Below are 17,142 nucleotides of genomic sequence, written 5' to 3'. Positions count from 1 at the left end.
GGACACTAATCCTATTGCACTAGTAGTCCATCCTTATGACTTCATGTGTGCTGTGTGCTGAGTCGCTTTGGTTGTATCTGACTCTGTGCGACCCTATGGACTGTAGCCTGCCAGGCTCCTCGGTCCATGGGATTCTCCAGGCAAGAATACTGGAGTGGGTTGCCATGCCCTCCTCCAGGGGATCTTCCCGACTCAGGGATCGAACCTGCATCTCTTACATCTCCTGCATTGGCAGGCAGGTTCTCTACCACTAGTGCCCCCTGGGAAGCCCCTTATGATTTCATTTAACCTTAATTATTCCCTAAGGGCCCTATCTCCAAATACAGTCACACTGGTTTAGGGATTCAACATAGGAACTTGGGGAAAAAACAATTCAGTCCATAGCAATAGGGGTCAGAGAATACTATAAATTTTAGCCTCAAACAAACAGAGCTAGGTTTGGGAACCATGCCAGAAGAGGATCTGGTGAAGGATGGGTTGAAAAGAGGAGCACTGGGGTCTAGTGGTGATGAACATCAATAAAATCTTCCCAAGGAAAAAAGGCCTTATTATTTAGAAAACAAGTACATGACAGCATCAATGTGATCTGAATCTCAGAATAGTCACATAGTTTTTGGGGAAACTTTTTAAATAGAATTATTCTACAAAATAAAAAAGAAATGGTAGAATGTTCTATGGCTATTTTAAAATCATAATGATAAATGAAGGATCTAGAAAGTATCAGAGGTTGATAGTAATCCAAACAAGAGATGAGCAAGCAATTATTTTCTGGTAGAAGTGTCTGATGTCACCTATAAAGTAAAGTAACCTTGCCAAATGGAATTGTTAGTTGCTCACTCGTGTCCAACTCTTTGCAACCTCATAGACTATAACCCACCGGTCCCCTCTATCAGTGGGAATTTTCAGGCAAGAATATTGGAGTGGGCTGCCATTCCCTACTCCAGGGGATCTTCCCAACTCAGGGATTGAACCAGGTCTCCTGCATTGCAGGCAGTTTCTTTACCATCTGAGTCAAATGAATAAATAAAATCTGATTCTGACCAAGCCTTTAGAGCTACGGAGCAATTTATATACATTGGACAGAGGAACATCTGTAAATACAGTGGACAGAGGAACATCTATTATATAATCAACATGATTGCTACTGCAAACGGTACAAATGATCCAGTTCCTTCAAGAGACAACAAGAGTAAAACAAAACAACAAAACTGCAAGGAAAATTAAAGAAGAGAAAGATAGAGGAAGCTACAGACCAAAAGATAATTAAGAACTATAAAAAGCAAATCAAATAGTTGAGCCTAGTTCAATAAAAGTTCAATAACTTTCCCAATAAAGTTAATTGGGAAAAAATCTTAACACTGGATATTTTGTGATGTTAAGGAGTTGTTAATATTGTTAAATACCCATTTGAATGCAGAGTTACAAAGAATAGCAAGGAGAGATAAGAAAGCCTTCCTCAGTGATCAATGCAAAGAAATAGAGGGAAAAAAATAGAATGGGAAAGACTAGAGATCTCTTCAAGAAAATTAGACATACCAAGGGAACACTTCCTGCAAAGATGGGCTCAATAAAGGACAGAAATGGTATGGACCTAACAGAAGCAGAAGCCACTAAGAAGAGGTGGCAAGAATACACAGAAGAACTACACACAAAAAAATACCTTCATGACCCAGATAACCATGATAATCACTCACCTAGAGCCAGACATCCTGGAATGTGAAGTCAAGTGGGCCTTAGGAAGCATTCACTATGAACAAAGCTAGTGGAGGTGATGGAATTCCAGTTGAGCTATTTCAAATCCTGAAAGATGATGCTGTGAAAGTGCTGCACTCAATATGCCAGCAAATTTGGAAAACTCAGCAGTGGCCACAGGACTGGAAAAGGTCAGTTCTCATTCCAATCCCAAAGAAAGACAGTGCCAAGAAATGCTCAAACTACTGCACAATTGCGCTCATCTCACACGCTAGCAAAGTAATGATCAAAATTCTCTAAGCCACTCTTCAACAGTAGGTAAACCATGAACTTCTAGATGTTCAAGCTGGATTTAGAAAAGGCAGAGAAATCAGAGGTCAAATTGCCAACATCCGTTGGATCATTGAAAAAGCAAGAGAGTTCCAGAAAAACATCTATTTCTGCTTTATTGACTATGCCAAAGCCTTTGACTGTGTGGATCACAACAAACTGTGGAAAATTCTTCAAGAGATGGGAATACCAGATCACCTGACCTGCCTCCTGAGAAATCTGTATGCAGGTCAAGAAACAACAGTTAGAACTGGACATGGAACAACAGACTGGTTCCAAATTGTGAAAGGAGTATGTCAAGGCTGTATATTGTCACCCTGCTTATTTAACTTATATGCAGAGTACATCATGAGAAACACTGGGCTGATGAAGCACAAGCTGGAATCAAGATTGCCAGGAGAAATATCAATAACCTCAGATATGCAGATGACACCACCCTTATAGCAGAAAGCAAAGAAGAACTAAAGAGCCTCTTGATGAAAGTGAAAGAGGAGAGTGAAAAAGTTGGCTTAAAGCTCAACATTCAGAAAACTAAGATCATGGCATTTGGTCCCATCACTTCATGACAAACAGATGGGGAAACAATGGAAACAGTGACAGACTTGATTTTCTCTCTCCAAAATCACCGAAGATGGTAATTGCAGCCATGAAATTAAAAGATGCTTGCTCCTTGGGAGAAAAGCTATGACCAACCTAGATAGCATATTAAAAAGCAAAGACATTTGACTTTGCCAACAAAGGTCCATCTAGTCAAAGCTATGGTTTTTCCAGTAGTCATGTATGGATATGAGAGTTGGAGTATAAAGAAAGCTGAGTGCCAAAGAATTGATGCTTTTGAACTGTGGTGTTGGAGAAGACTCTTGAGCATCTTTGAACTGCAAGGAAATCAAACCACTCAATACTAAAGGCAATCAATCTTGAATATTCATTGGAAGGACAGATGCTGAAGCTGAAGCTCCAGTACTTTGGCTGCCTGATGCAAGCAACTGACTCATTGGAAAAGACCCTGATGTTGGGAAAGATTGAGGGCAGGAGGAGAAGGGGATGATAGAGGATGAGATGGTTGGATGGCATCACCAACACAATGAACATGAGCTTGAGCAAGCTCTGAGATTGGTGATGGACAGGGAAGCCTGGTCTGCTACAGTACATGGGGTTGCAAAGAGTCAGACATGACTGAGTGACTGAACTGAATAAAGAGATTTTGGGTGTCTTTTTTAAAAGAAGTCTTATTTTTCAGAAATTCACAGATGAAATGCCATCTTCAATTCTCTTCAAAATAATACAAAGTTGGGGGTTAGGCATGGATAGAATTTGAAATAAGATTTCCCATGTATTGAATATTATAAAAACTGCTATGATGATTAAGGGCTTCAATATAATGCTTCCTCTGCTTTTGTATATATTAGGAAATATTCATAATATATTTTTAAAAGGAATGTATCAGAATTTTGAGAGGAAAAAAAAAAAGGAGGGGAAAGTCCTATTCCAAATGAGAAAATACTGAGAATGTGTCTGAGAACTGGTTTCTGGGCACCCAAAGATCAAAAGTTCACCATCAAGAAGTGTGAAGAGGCTGAAGAGGCTGACGCTTTCTACTTGCAGGCTAACAGTTTAGCCTGTCAGTGTTAGATGGATATGAAAGCAATGAGACTTCTATTTCAGAAACAAAAGACTTGAGTGCTCACAGAAATATCCACTCACAGAGTATCAGTGCTTCTGATAAATTGGGCTAATCCCTCAAGCCCAGTTCTCAGAGTGAGATGCAGAGGTGGACTTGTGATCAAGTTTATTGCACCTCAGAGGAGAAGCCCTGCTCTTAGAAAAGTGAATATTTTATACTGGACAGTAAATATGCCTGTCCCTGCTATTAAGAGAGACACTATAATCTAAAACTGTAAGCAATTGTGCCCTTTAGTTCAGAGAAGACATTGCTTTGATCTTCTAAGAATTTTTTAAAATGAAAAGCTTGGAAAGGTAGCCCAGAACAAAGGCAGTCAGTGCCTCTGCTTGTAAGACATGCATGAATGTAGGCGCCTCATGGAGAATTGTCTCCTGGCAGTGACGGCCTTTAGAAGGCACCATTGTGAAGAGGTTGAGACTTGGAAGAGGGAAGCATTCTGTGGAGTCTAGTGATAAAGGAATATAAGAAAGAAAGCTGTGTAATTCAACCCTATAAAAACAAAACCAGAAGATACATCAACTTTGACAACATAAACTAGCAAAAAAAAAAAAAAAGTATTTATCTTATCAGCAAAGGGTCCTCTTGAGCTAAGAAACCTAGTAAGACATTCTCAGCAAGTCTATATATAGACAACTATTATTCCCAGTCCATGAAATGATTATAAAATAGCAATTGACAACCACTAAAAACTACAAGAAGAAAAACAAAGTAAGAATCAACAGATTTTAGCTGATCAAAATATTCTGTAAAAAGTCAAACATGAAATTCAGGAAAACTATAATAAAACAGCTATTCCAACAAGCATCAAACATCTCTAAATAAGCATTTTTAGATATAAAGTGAGTGAAGTCGCTCAGTCGTGTCGACTTTTTGCGACCTCATGGACTGTAGCTTACCAGGCTTCTCTGTCCATGGGATTTTTCCAGGCAAGAATACTGGAGTGGGTTGCCATTTCCTTCTCCAGGAGATCTCCCTGACCCAGGGATTGAACCCTGGTCTCCTGAATTGTAGGCAGGTGCTTTACCGTCTGAGCCACCAGGAAATGGCAACCCACTCCAGTATTCTTGCCTGGAGAATCCCATGGATGGAGGAGCCTGGTGGGCTACAGTCCACAGGGTCGCAAAGAGTCGGACACGACTGAGTGACTTCACTTTCACTTTCTTCTTTTAGATATAAAAGGGGACCTCAAATCATGAATTCAAGAAAACCCAGAACAGAAGGGAGCAAAATCACAATGTAAGGTGAGATATGACCAAATTCAGGAAAGAAAATTGGAAAAAAAAAGATAAAAATTATCTCATAGGTAAAGGCCAAATTTCATGGTATCCCAGGAAGGATAGATCTGACTACAAGTATCATAAGAGATTTTAAGTAGAGGGACAAAAATATAATGAAATAAGTAGTATCCAAAAGAAAGTGCTCGATATAGAACAGTGAAAAAAAAAATTCAGTACGTATTTGATTTTTCTGAACAAGAAAAATAAAACAATGAAATAAAACTAGCATTGAATCTATAATCAAAGTAAAAAAATGAAGTCTTAATCTTATTGTTGAAAGGTTCCCCCCACTACCATATACCTTCGAAATTACAAGATAGAGTCTAGTAAGACTACTCAGTTTTTAAGAATCAGTCCTCTGGGGGAAAAAGGAAATACCAAGAAACTAGTTTCTTAACTGAAACAAAAGAAGCAAGACAAAAATGACACAGCATTTAAAAAACAATAAGGAAAATATGAGTAAAGAATCATATATCCAACTAAGCTGTTTTACATGTATCAAAACTAAAGGAAAATCTGGCAAAAGAACTGCTGATGAATATTAAAATAGTAGATCTAAGAATATACTCAAAACTAAAACAAAGTGAGAACAAGTGTGGAAAAGTATTATCTAAATGTGGGTTCTGACAAAATAAAAGTAATTTTAAAAGTTATAGGAGAAGGAAAAAAGTAAAAATTAGAATAAGTTCATTGCTGCATAGACTATAGGTAGGAGTCAAAGAGCATCATTTAAATCTAACAAACCAGGGAGGAGAAACTTAACTAAGGGGGAAAAGAGATCAAGAGAATTTTAAGAGTTATTAGCAAAGAGTTAGGCACCTACTAGAATCAAAATACAAACTTTTGTAAATGCAAAAGTAATACTACAAATAAGCAAAGAAGAAAGATCAAGTGGGGAAAGAAACACAGTATCTAAAGTTAATATTACTATTAAGTAATAAGACAGAACTGAGAACAAACATACTGATCATACTGACAAAGGTCAATGGGTTTAGCTTGGCTGTTTCATGAATGAGATTTTGATCACAGCTTACAAAGTAAAACCCATCTCTGTGCTGAGTAGAAAACCAAATGATCCTGAGAGGCTCACAGTAAGGGTTTGGGCTAAGAGACAAATAAAAACAACAGTAGAATGCTGGGGTTGATTTCAGCAAGGTAGAATTTGGGTGCCAATCATTAAAAGAGACAAGTTAATACTGATATAAATACACTTGATGACATAACAAGTCTCTGGCCATTGAATTGAAAATGTCAGAAAACATTAAGCCTCAGTATCTAAACACCAAGACTCACTTATGGAATTATTCTCAAAATTGATCTTGACTTACTCCCTTTCAGTAAGAGATACCATACCAGATATTCCATCAGGTATATAGCACATATGAATTTCACTTTTTTTCTTAAATCCCTGTTAAAATACCAAGAAACAAACTCTTTAAACCATCATTAATCCACAGAACACAGAGAATTGGGAAAGAAGACAACTTAGATAAGTTTTTTTTCAATCAGTTTTTGGTAAAAGAAAAGCAGAAGTTGTAACTAAACGACTGGAGCAGAGGAAGTTAAAACCCACGTCTTTAGACAGAGACACTGCCAAGAAGTGAGACAAATTTGCTGCCATAGCGTCTCTGAGAGGCAAAGAAGTGTTGAAACAAGGGAACTGATTAGCTCTCTGATTTTGGAGCATTTGAATCCCTGAGGTCTGTTTTCAGGAGAACCTGGGCAGCCAGGCAGCTATCTTAATACCCACGCATGGCCAGAGGCTGATTCTTTTGGGAAGATGAAACCAAAGTGTCTGGATTCACGGACAAGAGGCCCAGAAGAAGTCTGGGGTGGGGGCGAAGGGTTGCATGAAAATCTACATAGTAAATGAACTGTAAATAGTCTGAGAGCTGTTCCCTCCCTTTTGCTCTAGATAGTACAGCCATTTGTATATCTCAAGACTACTAGTTGGAAAAACCCTTACTAGAAAAACTGAACAGTCAGGAAAGACCAATGATTAGAAGTTCTGAGGTAGTAAAGAAGGTTCTAGGAAAAAGACTGTATGGTTGGTCAAAGAGTAGCAATCCAGACTGGAGAGAAGGACAGAGAACTCAAGAAGTGAGGACGTTAGGTAAAAAGTAACTAACGGCATTGACTGTAGAGCAAAAAGCCTACTATGGGTAGGTTTTCTCAGTTTGTGAGAGAGGCTTCTAGAAAGACGACCAACTGACGTGGCGGAGCAGCTTTAACTCCAGTAAGGGATGGTATTCTTAGGAAAGACATTTTGACTGGAATGAAGTACTTGGTTCAACAGTGAATAATAGCTGGAGGATAATAACAATGTAGAAAAATTATTCTATTACTGGAGGGAAAGTGTTATTTCGCTTGAGTGCATATCAAAAGTTTTAAGTTTTTCTGTACTTTCACTTAATATTCCACTTTTAGGAATTTACCCTAAGAAAATAAAAGTGAATGTGTACAAAGATTTAAATATAAGCCTGTCTGTTGCAGTGCTGTTCCTGATAGTAAAAGATTAAATACAACCGGAATGTTTCAAATAGGAGATCAGTTAAATCAGTAGTGATGTGGCTTAATAATTGGATACTGTAGAGATGAATATTTACTCAGGAAGGTATACCTACTTAAAATTTTTCATAAGCAACTTTTTCTCTATAGTCTCATTTTTAATGAAAAAGGATAAAAAAAGAAGTAGAGAGAGATCTGAAAACTTGAATTAGTAAATATTTTGAGAGTTAGTACTAAACCTGAGTTTTCTTTTCTTTCCTTTCATCTGTATTTGCAAACACTAAAGCCGTCTGCATAACTGCAGCAACTTTTAAAGTTGACACACACAGAAAGAACTGATTTATAACTCATGTTTTAATGTTATAATTAGAAAATAGAAAGTATTTTCAAAAAGAAAGAGAGAGACAAGAAGAATAAGAAGATGGCATGGCAGCAGGTTAATTTCTAATGATCAGAGAAATTTTCTGCTTAGCAGAGGAGTAATCTTTCAGTGGAGACTTAAATTAGTCTCCACTCAGTCATTCAATAAATATTTCAGGGCATTTACCACATTTACTCACGATGATCAGCTCTTTTCCTATAAAGAGCAACTAACCTTTAGGCAGGTAAGACAGAAGCTATTGGAAATAACCAAGAATCATATGCTGAAGTTAATATTTCTGTGTAGTTTGTGATCTACTTTAAATTTAGATAAAAGAGTGAAATGACCATCCAAACTGCATAAAATACTAAGTAGTATAAATTTGATTATGAATAAGGGCACCCCAAGAGTGTCATATTCAAATATCGATAACAAGAACAGTGTAGAGTGGGAAACTCATCTAAGTTTTTTTGCTATTATTTACATTTCCTTTCCTGTTTATATTCTAAAATAAAGTGTACAGAGTAAAATAAAAAATTTTTAAAAGACAAATAATCTAAATGATTGGAGTCTTAAATTTTATTTCACTTTAATTTTTTCTGCAATAATTGAAAACACTGAGCTGGTAATGTAAGGAAAGTAATGGAACTTACATGGTTAGAACAATGTAAGTAATTGGGTTTGGAAAGCAGATATCTCCAGCTTAGAAATATATCCTAAATGTAAAACGGAAAATTGATTCTATACTGCAGTTGCCTTGGAAAGTGAGGTGATGCAATTTAAGTAAATACAATCCTTCCTTAACAAAGCAATGTATTCAGAATATAAAGTGAGCATAGCATTTCAATATAAAAATTAGCAAATGACATAAATGACTAAGAGCAAGGAAAAAAATTTTATTTCAAACAAATTCTGAACATAACTTCCCTACTTTCTAAAGTAAACCTAGGTTTGAACAGGGATGTATGTAATATTTGAAATATTAATAGAAGCCTACCAGGAATGAAAAAACCCAATTGACTAAGGGTGTTAAACTTAATGGACAGAAGAACCTGGCGGGTTACAGTCCCTGGGATTCCAAAGAGTTGGACACGACTGAGCAACTTTCATTTCATTAAACTTAAATTTTCATTTATATGAAGGAATAAAAGAGAAAGACCCAAACCAAAACCGAATCAAATTTTCCAAACTGAAGTCTCTTCATTTTTCTGTGTCCTTTCCTCACTTAGTGTTTTGATACAACTCCCTATCAGGGCAGCATAAAGAGAGTTGTCAATTCGTTGCTTCTAAATTGCCCTGAAAACTGGAATTTTGCTAACACAATATCTTCCGTCCTGTTGCTTGCCTTTGAACTGTGTCAAATTCAAGCCATGAAAACTAAATGTACTGCCTTAGAAGGGTCCAGGTATTTAATAACCACATCGGAGGGCAAGCCATTAGCTTAAACTCTGAAAAAAAAGGGCAATTCTTAAGCGCTGCCACACACAGAAAGTACAGACTTTTAACTCATTCAGCTGGCTGTATGTTTTTTGTGGCCTGACTGGGGCCTAGTTTGACTTCCAAGAGAGCTCTATGCCTCCACAATTAATACCAAAAGTGTTTCTGCTGAGGTAAATTCTGGCAGATTCAATCTCCAGAGACAAACTTTCATGTTGAGAGGTTCTTCCTAGATAACTGACAAGTAGCTCCTTTGGAGAATTCTAACTTGGTATTTTTTCCAACAGTATTTCCCCAAACACCTCCTAGCATATAGCAAGAACTTTAGGAATGATTGTTGCACTGAATCAAACAAAAAGTTATGTAGGCATGAAGTATTAAAAACATTCAGAACAAAAGATATACTGTGGATATCTTCTTGGGCATTTTGTTTAAGCTAGTCCTTAGTAAGTGGAAGGTCTATGTTCATCCCATGGGTGCTGTTTGCACGGAAAAAAAAAACCTTTTCCGAAATATGCTTTACGGAGTCTGACTGAAAACACAACTTTTCTAAAAGCCCCCTGTCTTAAGTCACTGTGAATGTATCCATCCAATAAAAGTTAATTTTATGCAATAGATTACACATAGACACATGCTTGAGATGCCACTTTCTCATTTTGGAAAGAGAAGAGATTTAATTAGACTGTTGTCTAGAAGCACAATGTAACTTTGATGTTTATTAGTTTGAAGAAATATAATTTCTGAAAAACTGACAGATTTGTCTCATGAATTTTAATACTGAAATTATTTAAAGTATGACTAAGAGTTAGCAAAATTTATGAGAAAAAAATAGATGGTGATCTGTGAAGTTCAGTGAGTCTTTAAAATACTTACTCAGCACTTCAAAATTAATTTCTCTTTTATCTGACGAACCAATTTGAATGGATAGAAAATTTGTGTGTCTGAGCAAGCAGATGATACAATTAACTTCTCTCTTCACCATGTGGATAGCAACTGTATAACTGGGCTTTTATTCTGCCCTTCCAGAACAGTTTAATTTAGAGTCAGGTAAGAAGTAGGTTAAAAACAGAGGCCAAAAAAATTGTAAAAATGCTGATAATATCATAAAAATGATTGTGTTAGCTCTTGCTTACCACATAGTCTTGCTCCAACCAAAACATCTGCCTATCACCCCATAAACGTCCCTACACTACTATTCCCTTTATAAGCAAAAAATGAAGCTTTTAAGGGACCTTTAATAGTCAGCAGCTGTTTGGCTGCCAAATACTACATCTGGAGGGGAGTGTACTATTCATGTGGCAAAAAAGCCTGTTGTTTAGTTTTCGTTAAGCCCACCAGTGTTTTACATAAAGACATTTAAATGCTTTGAATGGGGAAAGACACAGGAGGTCCTTAACCAGTATAGTGGTCAAAACCAGTACATTGTTCCCCGACGACAATGAATTAACAGAGATTATAGTTGACCGTGTTCAATACATAGGATGAACAAGTGCTAACATGAATGGGTTTCATGCCAGTTAAAGGGTGTACGTCATGGGAATTTAACATTCATTTTACTCTACTGAGATTACCTCTACTTGAGTCTATAATGAATCATAATAGTTTTTCTTGCTAGGTAATAATTATAATTTTCTGAATACATTATTTAAAAAAATACTTACATTTCTTAAAATGAACATTAGAACAAGGGAAAAAAAATTGGCTTTAGAAGAATTCAAACAGGAGCTGGTCTTAGAACATCAAAACCAGGATGACCCCAGGATCATCATACGTTGAGTGGGATTTTTTTTTTTTTTTTGACGTGGACCATTTCTTTCCAAGTCTTTATTGAGTTTGTTACGGTATTGCTTCTGATTTATGTTCTAGTTTTTTGGCCTTGAGGCATGTGGGACCTTAGTTCTCTGACCAGGGATCAAACCTGTACTCCTTGCATTGGAAGGTGAAGTGTTAACCACTGGACCACCAGGGAAGTCCCCTGGGTTGCTTTTTAAATAATGTGACTTGAGATTCTGTTAACAGGAAATATAAAAACCACAAAATATTAATTTACTGTGATAGTTTCTCACTGGGATCAAAGTTATTTCCTCTGCTCCTTTACTTTAAAAAGAAGCTTGGTATGACAACCATGATACTAGCGTATCACCTTCATGAGGTGGCAAATTTTACCCTTGCAGAACCTAAAATGGTTTAGGAGAGAAGTAGGGGAAGATGACCAGCACTCACTATTTGGTTCCCTCTCACAGCCCTCCTTTCTTCTGTCTTCCTCACCCTAGGATGAAGGCATGGACTGCAGCCTTCATCCACCTATCCTTCTTCTGGACCCCAAGTCACATACACTAAAAACATTAACCTGAAAACCATCTCCTGAGCACTTTAAATTATAGTCAAAGGACCTATCTCTCTCATTCTCTTAGAAAAACAAAAATTTTACTACTGTAGGAAAAAAATATGTTAACTACTAAATTCTGAGTAATTTTCATCATAGGTAAATGGAGAGAATCTAAACATTAATTTGGGTTGCTGAGGAGAGGAGACAATAGAATGGGACTCAGGAGCTTACAGTCTTTATAATTCTCCACATGGAAGAAAATGGTGTGTGTGTGGGAGAGGGGGAGAAGGGGGTAATCCCTACCTTTTTGCATCATGGTTATACAGAAGGAAAAGCTTTGTAGGGTATATAAAGCTATGTAGGGTATACGTAGGGTATACGTACCTTCAAAACACAGAAACAATAGATTTGTCTGCCTTCCTTCCTTCCTTTTATCCTCTCGTCTTTTTTCCTTTCCTTTCTTTCACTTATTTTCTTTTAAACTGGTAAAATTTGCCAAATATTGACCTTTGCTACCAAAGGAGAATGGGGTATCATCTTTCCTAGAAATCATTCAATGTCATATTTTGTCTTCTATGTTTCTGTAATATCTACAGTATCTTAGAGGTTGTCAATAAAATCAGTTAATCCTCAAACTACTTCTGTGAAGTGAATTCCTATTTTACTTACACATTTTATAGCAACTTATATGAAATTGATCAATGCTTATTGTAGACCTACTGCTAAAGTGGGTTATATTGTTGTATGCCAATTTCTTTTTCTTGAGGTAGATATATCTTATTAAGAGGACAAGACTTATACATACAGCACAAATTATAGAATAATAAAGAGTAGCACATAGTAAAATGTTTGTTATATAATTAAAGGCTAAAATGCTTGTTATTGATACTGAATACAATTGGTAGAGAGGAATGGAGAAATCAGCATTTCTGCATATATTCAAACTTCTGGTTGTCCCCTCTGTCAATTTCAGACACTGTGACCAGATTAGCTGATTGTGAACCCTTGTTCAGAAATCTTAATGGCTTCCCTTGTGCACAGTTGTGTTTTCACAGTGGAAGTACGCATGAGCTTCTTCTAATGAAAAAATTTCATAATCTAAGAATCCTGAGACTATGTCTCCAGATCCACAGGTTATAAGAATCCAAGTTTGAGTACCCCTGAGTTGAGAACCTGAGGGTAATTATTTCTTTAAATTACCCTTCACTTGAAAGAAGTTGTCTTCATAGACAGAGAAATATTGGCCTGTATAATTAACCCTCAGCTATTTAGTCTCTCGCTCAAGATGTAGTTTGTATTCCATACTGGATGTGGAAGTCAAACTGAAGTGCTCACTGGTCCAATACAAGTCCTTAATTTACCTACACAACTTTTTTGTATACTTTCTGCCTTCAGCCTGGAATAGTCTTTCATTTTTCTCTTTTTCCATCTATCCCCCTATTTTTTTTTTTTTTTTTGGCCAGAAATTAGGTCAAATAAATCCTTCACCTATATCTTAATGCTCATTAATAGGATTCTTACCTTCCTGTCATATCTCAGGGCAGATTATCTGTGCCTCTTTTATGAGACAAAACATTCAACATACATTATACTTAGGGGTGTGTGTGTATGTGTGGTATTTTACTTCTAAATTGCAGACAGCTAGAGGAAAAGGACTGGATCCAATTCACCATCTAGAAGCAGCTGGCACAACATCTTGTGCCAAATAAGAAGTCAAAGAAATAACTATATGAGTCAATGAATAGAATGAAGCTTGAGAAAAGCCAGAAATGATCATAGAATATAGCAAGTGACTGAAGAAGGAGTTTTTTGGTAAGGGGATGAGTAAATTTCTCACCCTATACTTGAGTTAAGGATTTAATAACTCAGGATAGAAGATATAGCTACTCTTCATCTTATTAACGAAATAGGTTGCTTCCTAGGAGAAAATGTGTGCTCTTCAAAAGAAGTTATCTTAAGATCCAAACTTGTCAAGGGAAATTTACCAAACATGTTAAAAAATATCAAATGTGTTCAAATGCTCCATGATGTTATCCACAATGTCAGCTTTCTTATCAACTAAAGAGTTGATACCTGTATCTGGATATCTGTATCCAGATAAGTTCCAGGGCTTCCGTGGTGGCTCAGATGATAAAGAATCAGCCTGCAATGCAGGAGACCCCAGTTCAATCCCTGGGTTGGGAAGATCCCCTGGAGAAGGGAATGGCAACCCACCCCAGTGTTCTTGCCTGGGATATCCCGTGGACAGAGGAGCCTGGCAGTCTAAAGTTCATGGGGGTCGCAAAGAGTTGGACATGACTGAGTGACTAACACCAGATGAGTTCTCATCTACTCTTAGTAGACTCAAACCTTTTGTCTGAAAGCTGAAGTGCTCCAACTAGAATACTTCTATTAGAGGCGTACATTCTTTAAATAAAGTATCTGCAATTACCTTTCAGAATCTTCTGACTGATTGGTGAACATGACCAGTTTCTCTTCGTGTTTCTCGTTTTTATTTAAGAGTGGTCCACATGGAATCTAAAAGAAAAAAAAAATGAAAGACTTGAGACTTGCCCATATCTCAAGGGAAGATAAATATATCCGTCGATGGAGGAGACACCACCTATTAAACGCATATTTCTCAAAAGCCATGTTTTTATTCTCATGTCTTGTTTTCAGCACTGCCAGTTAGGAGAAGACGGACTGAACTTGCCTTCTGTCTAGTTTCCATCAGAGGTAAAATACTGGGTGTAAACATAAGGACCCAGTCTCCCAGTTAAGGAGGAATCTCATGACAGGGAGAAATTGTCCAGGACCAAGTGAAGAAAGCTGAACATTCCAATGCACAAGTCATAAACTGTTAATGTTGTCAGACTGACATGTTTGTAGTTCAATTAGCCAGTCTACCAATGAGTTTTCCAGGATTGCCTAATGACCCAGTGACACCAAGAGCTTTCTTCTCAGAACCACATTCATTCCAACTTTTTCTCCCATGGGAGTTAGTGGTTATTTCCATGATTTCCAGGGTACAAAGAATTAGTAATGTGATCGTTAAAGAAGAAGTAGGAAATTTAGAGATGTATGTAAGACACAAAGTTTTTTCCATTTTCCACTTTTTTTTTCTTATTTAATATTAATTGTAACTTAAGCACCAAACTGGTCAAACATTATACAGACATCATAGTCCCTTGTGGGGATTAAAGTAGATTCTTGAGACTGAAGCATTGGAAGACTTGTGTATGTTTTAAAAGCCAATTCCTGCAGGCACTTAACACATTTGAAATGCATCTGGAAACCACTAATTGCTGTGATCGCATTAGAAAAGTTAGGCAGTTCAGGTCTGTGGGAAACATGAAGCCCCTTTGTTTGAGTTTTATGAGTTTCTATTTAAGTGTAACAACAACCAAAAAAAAAGTTTGTTTGTTAAAATGCTCCAAGAAGGATTTGTTTTAGGTATTGGCAAGCTGTCTTTACATAGTGTGGGAGGGTGGCTTTGAATTTTGTTTTGTTTTCAGCTTGTGACAGCTGTTTAAAAGTCATCCATTACCACCATGGTAGCCAGTTACTAGATGAAAGCAAATGCCTTTCAGGACTGCTGTAGGAATCAGGCCACCAACTAGTACAGCTATCTTTTATCTATATAAAATTGTGAAATTGCCCTGTTTCTTCATGTGGCATTCTGGAAATGCCATACAATTCTGCAAACGCTTGAAAAGGCATGCAAGTGATACGCTGCCTGACAAAGCATGACTGGCAAAAAAGAAAAAATAAATAAATAAAAGCTAAGTTAGAAAAAAAAAAAGGTGCACTGTAATTTCTGGAAGAGGAGGTTTTTAAAAGTTAATTCATTAATAAATTACAATTGAACTAAGGTTTAAAAAATATCCTCGATGGTTTCATTATTTCTAAAATTACTTTTTAAAAAATGTTAATTTCCCAGGAGACATGAAATGGCACATGGAGTCCAAGTATTAGAGAATCATAGAATTTGAGACATTGGAGAATACCAAGAATTATAACACCATCATTTTTTACAGAGAAAACAGTAGCTCAACAAGGACAAATAATTTGGCTAATTAATGACTGACCTAGCATTAGATGTTAAGCCATTCAACCCCTAGTCCACGAATTTCTATTGTTGTCCCACAACTGAACATTACACAGGTATAAGCCACATGTTATTTAAGTTTGAGATAGGTGAGATCTAGTGTTAATGTTAAAATATTTAAAAAGATATATATATATGAAACCTCATTAAAAAAACATTTCTTAGGCAAGGACATTGTATTATTTGAACTCTGGTAGTAAAAAAATAAAACCCCAAAATAGTCTGTAGAGAGGCAATTTCCAGACTTAAAATGTTATAGTTTAAAACTCACAGATAATACCTCCAAGGCACTAGAAACAGATGAAACAGATAGTCTCAAATGTGTGATTTACTGAACACGGTATTTTCTTCTAAAGAGCCTTATCATAGGCTGGAATTTTACACTTCTTATGCTTCTACCCAGGAAGTCAAAATATCAAAGAGTGATAATCAGAAAAGTCAATATTATGGGAATAATAATAATTTCCAATAATTTATCCATTTCTCCCATGGAGGGTATTTTTCTATTGGAACAAAAACAGACAATCAGAGAAAGACACTCAGCAATTAAACAGATTCTCTTTCAAGTGGAAACAAATTAACCAAGTCAACCCTGAAGACACAGGGTCTTTCTCAGTATCAGTGTCTCCCTTTTTTTCAGTTGTAGAGAAAATGAGCCACTTGAGAAGTCTCACAAACATGAGTGTGCCTCTCTGCACTTCACTAATTACAAGTTACGGTGGCGTTACACCATAAGATGAGGAATTCTACTGACGTTCTTGCTCCTTTAATTTTTCACAAAATCAGCCTGGAAGGGAGGGCATGGACTTCCTGGATTTGAACTGGCTAATGCGGAGACATGAGAACAGGCAGGAACAAGGCATTAGTTACATAGAACTAGGAGACACACCTACTTCTAGAGCAGCACACCTCATCCTACTGCAGCTCAACTGAGGTTCATTCATTCTTGTAAAATGTGTAACTCAAATTTTTTGCTTTGCTAAACATGTTCAACATTTGAGGCAGATCTTAACTGGGTTAACTAAATCAGACATAGAGCATGGTGAGCTTTCACTAAAGAGAATTGTACCTATCAAATAGTGAAAAGATAAAGAAAAGATAGGATACCTCTTAACCTTGGTCTTGGCCCATTCAAGGTGAATTTCTCAGATAACTTGTCCTGAAGTACTTAAAATATAAGCCAGTCAAGTTTATGTTGCTGATTATGATGTCTGCTTGCTACACTCTTATTTCTGTTAACTTTCAGGTAGAAACGAACAGATCTTTCCTTTCTTTCATACCTGTGACATTTGTCTCTACCCTGCAGGGACATCTGAGAAGCCAGGGTTTCTCCCAGATATGTTGACGTATGTGGTCCATGAGACACAGAACCTTTGTACGCTATCATTCTTGACGAGAAGTGTAACCATAATATGACAGCTCCCTGCCAACAAAGCT

At 36.8% G+C, this 17,142-nt stretch overlaps 1 protein-coding gene across 1 annotated transcript in view; it reads right to left on the bottom strand.

Moving 5' to 3' along the window:
* Positions 1–17,142, bottom strand: part of TNIP3 (TNFAIP3 interacting protein 3) — a 136,602-nt gene that overhangs the window by 84,377 nt on the left and 35,083 nt on the right. The window contains exon 2 of the mRNA XM_070463853.1: positions 14,050–14,135. Coding sequence (XP_070319954.1) covers positions 14,050–14,135 — 86 coding nt within the window. The remainder of the gene's footprint in view (positions 1–14,049; positions 14,136–17,142) is intronic.

Source organism: Odocoileus virginianus, unplaced genomic scaffold, assembly GCF_023699985.2.
Source record: "Odocoileus virginianus isolate 20LAN1187 ecotype Illinois unplaced genomic scaffold, Ovbor_1.2 Unplaced_Contig_7, whole genome shotgun sequence".
Lineage (NCBI taxonomy): Eukaryota > Metazoa > Chordata > Mammalia > Artiodactyla > Cervidae > Odocoileus > Odocoileus virginianus.
Note: the sequence above shows the minus strand (reverse complement) of the source record. Positions and strands in the feature narration are given on the sequence as shown.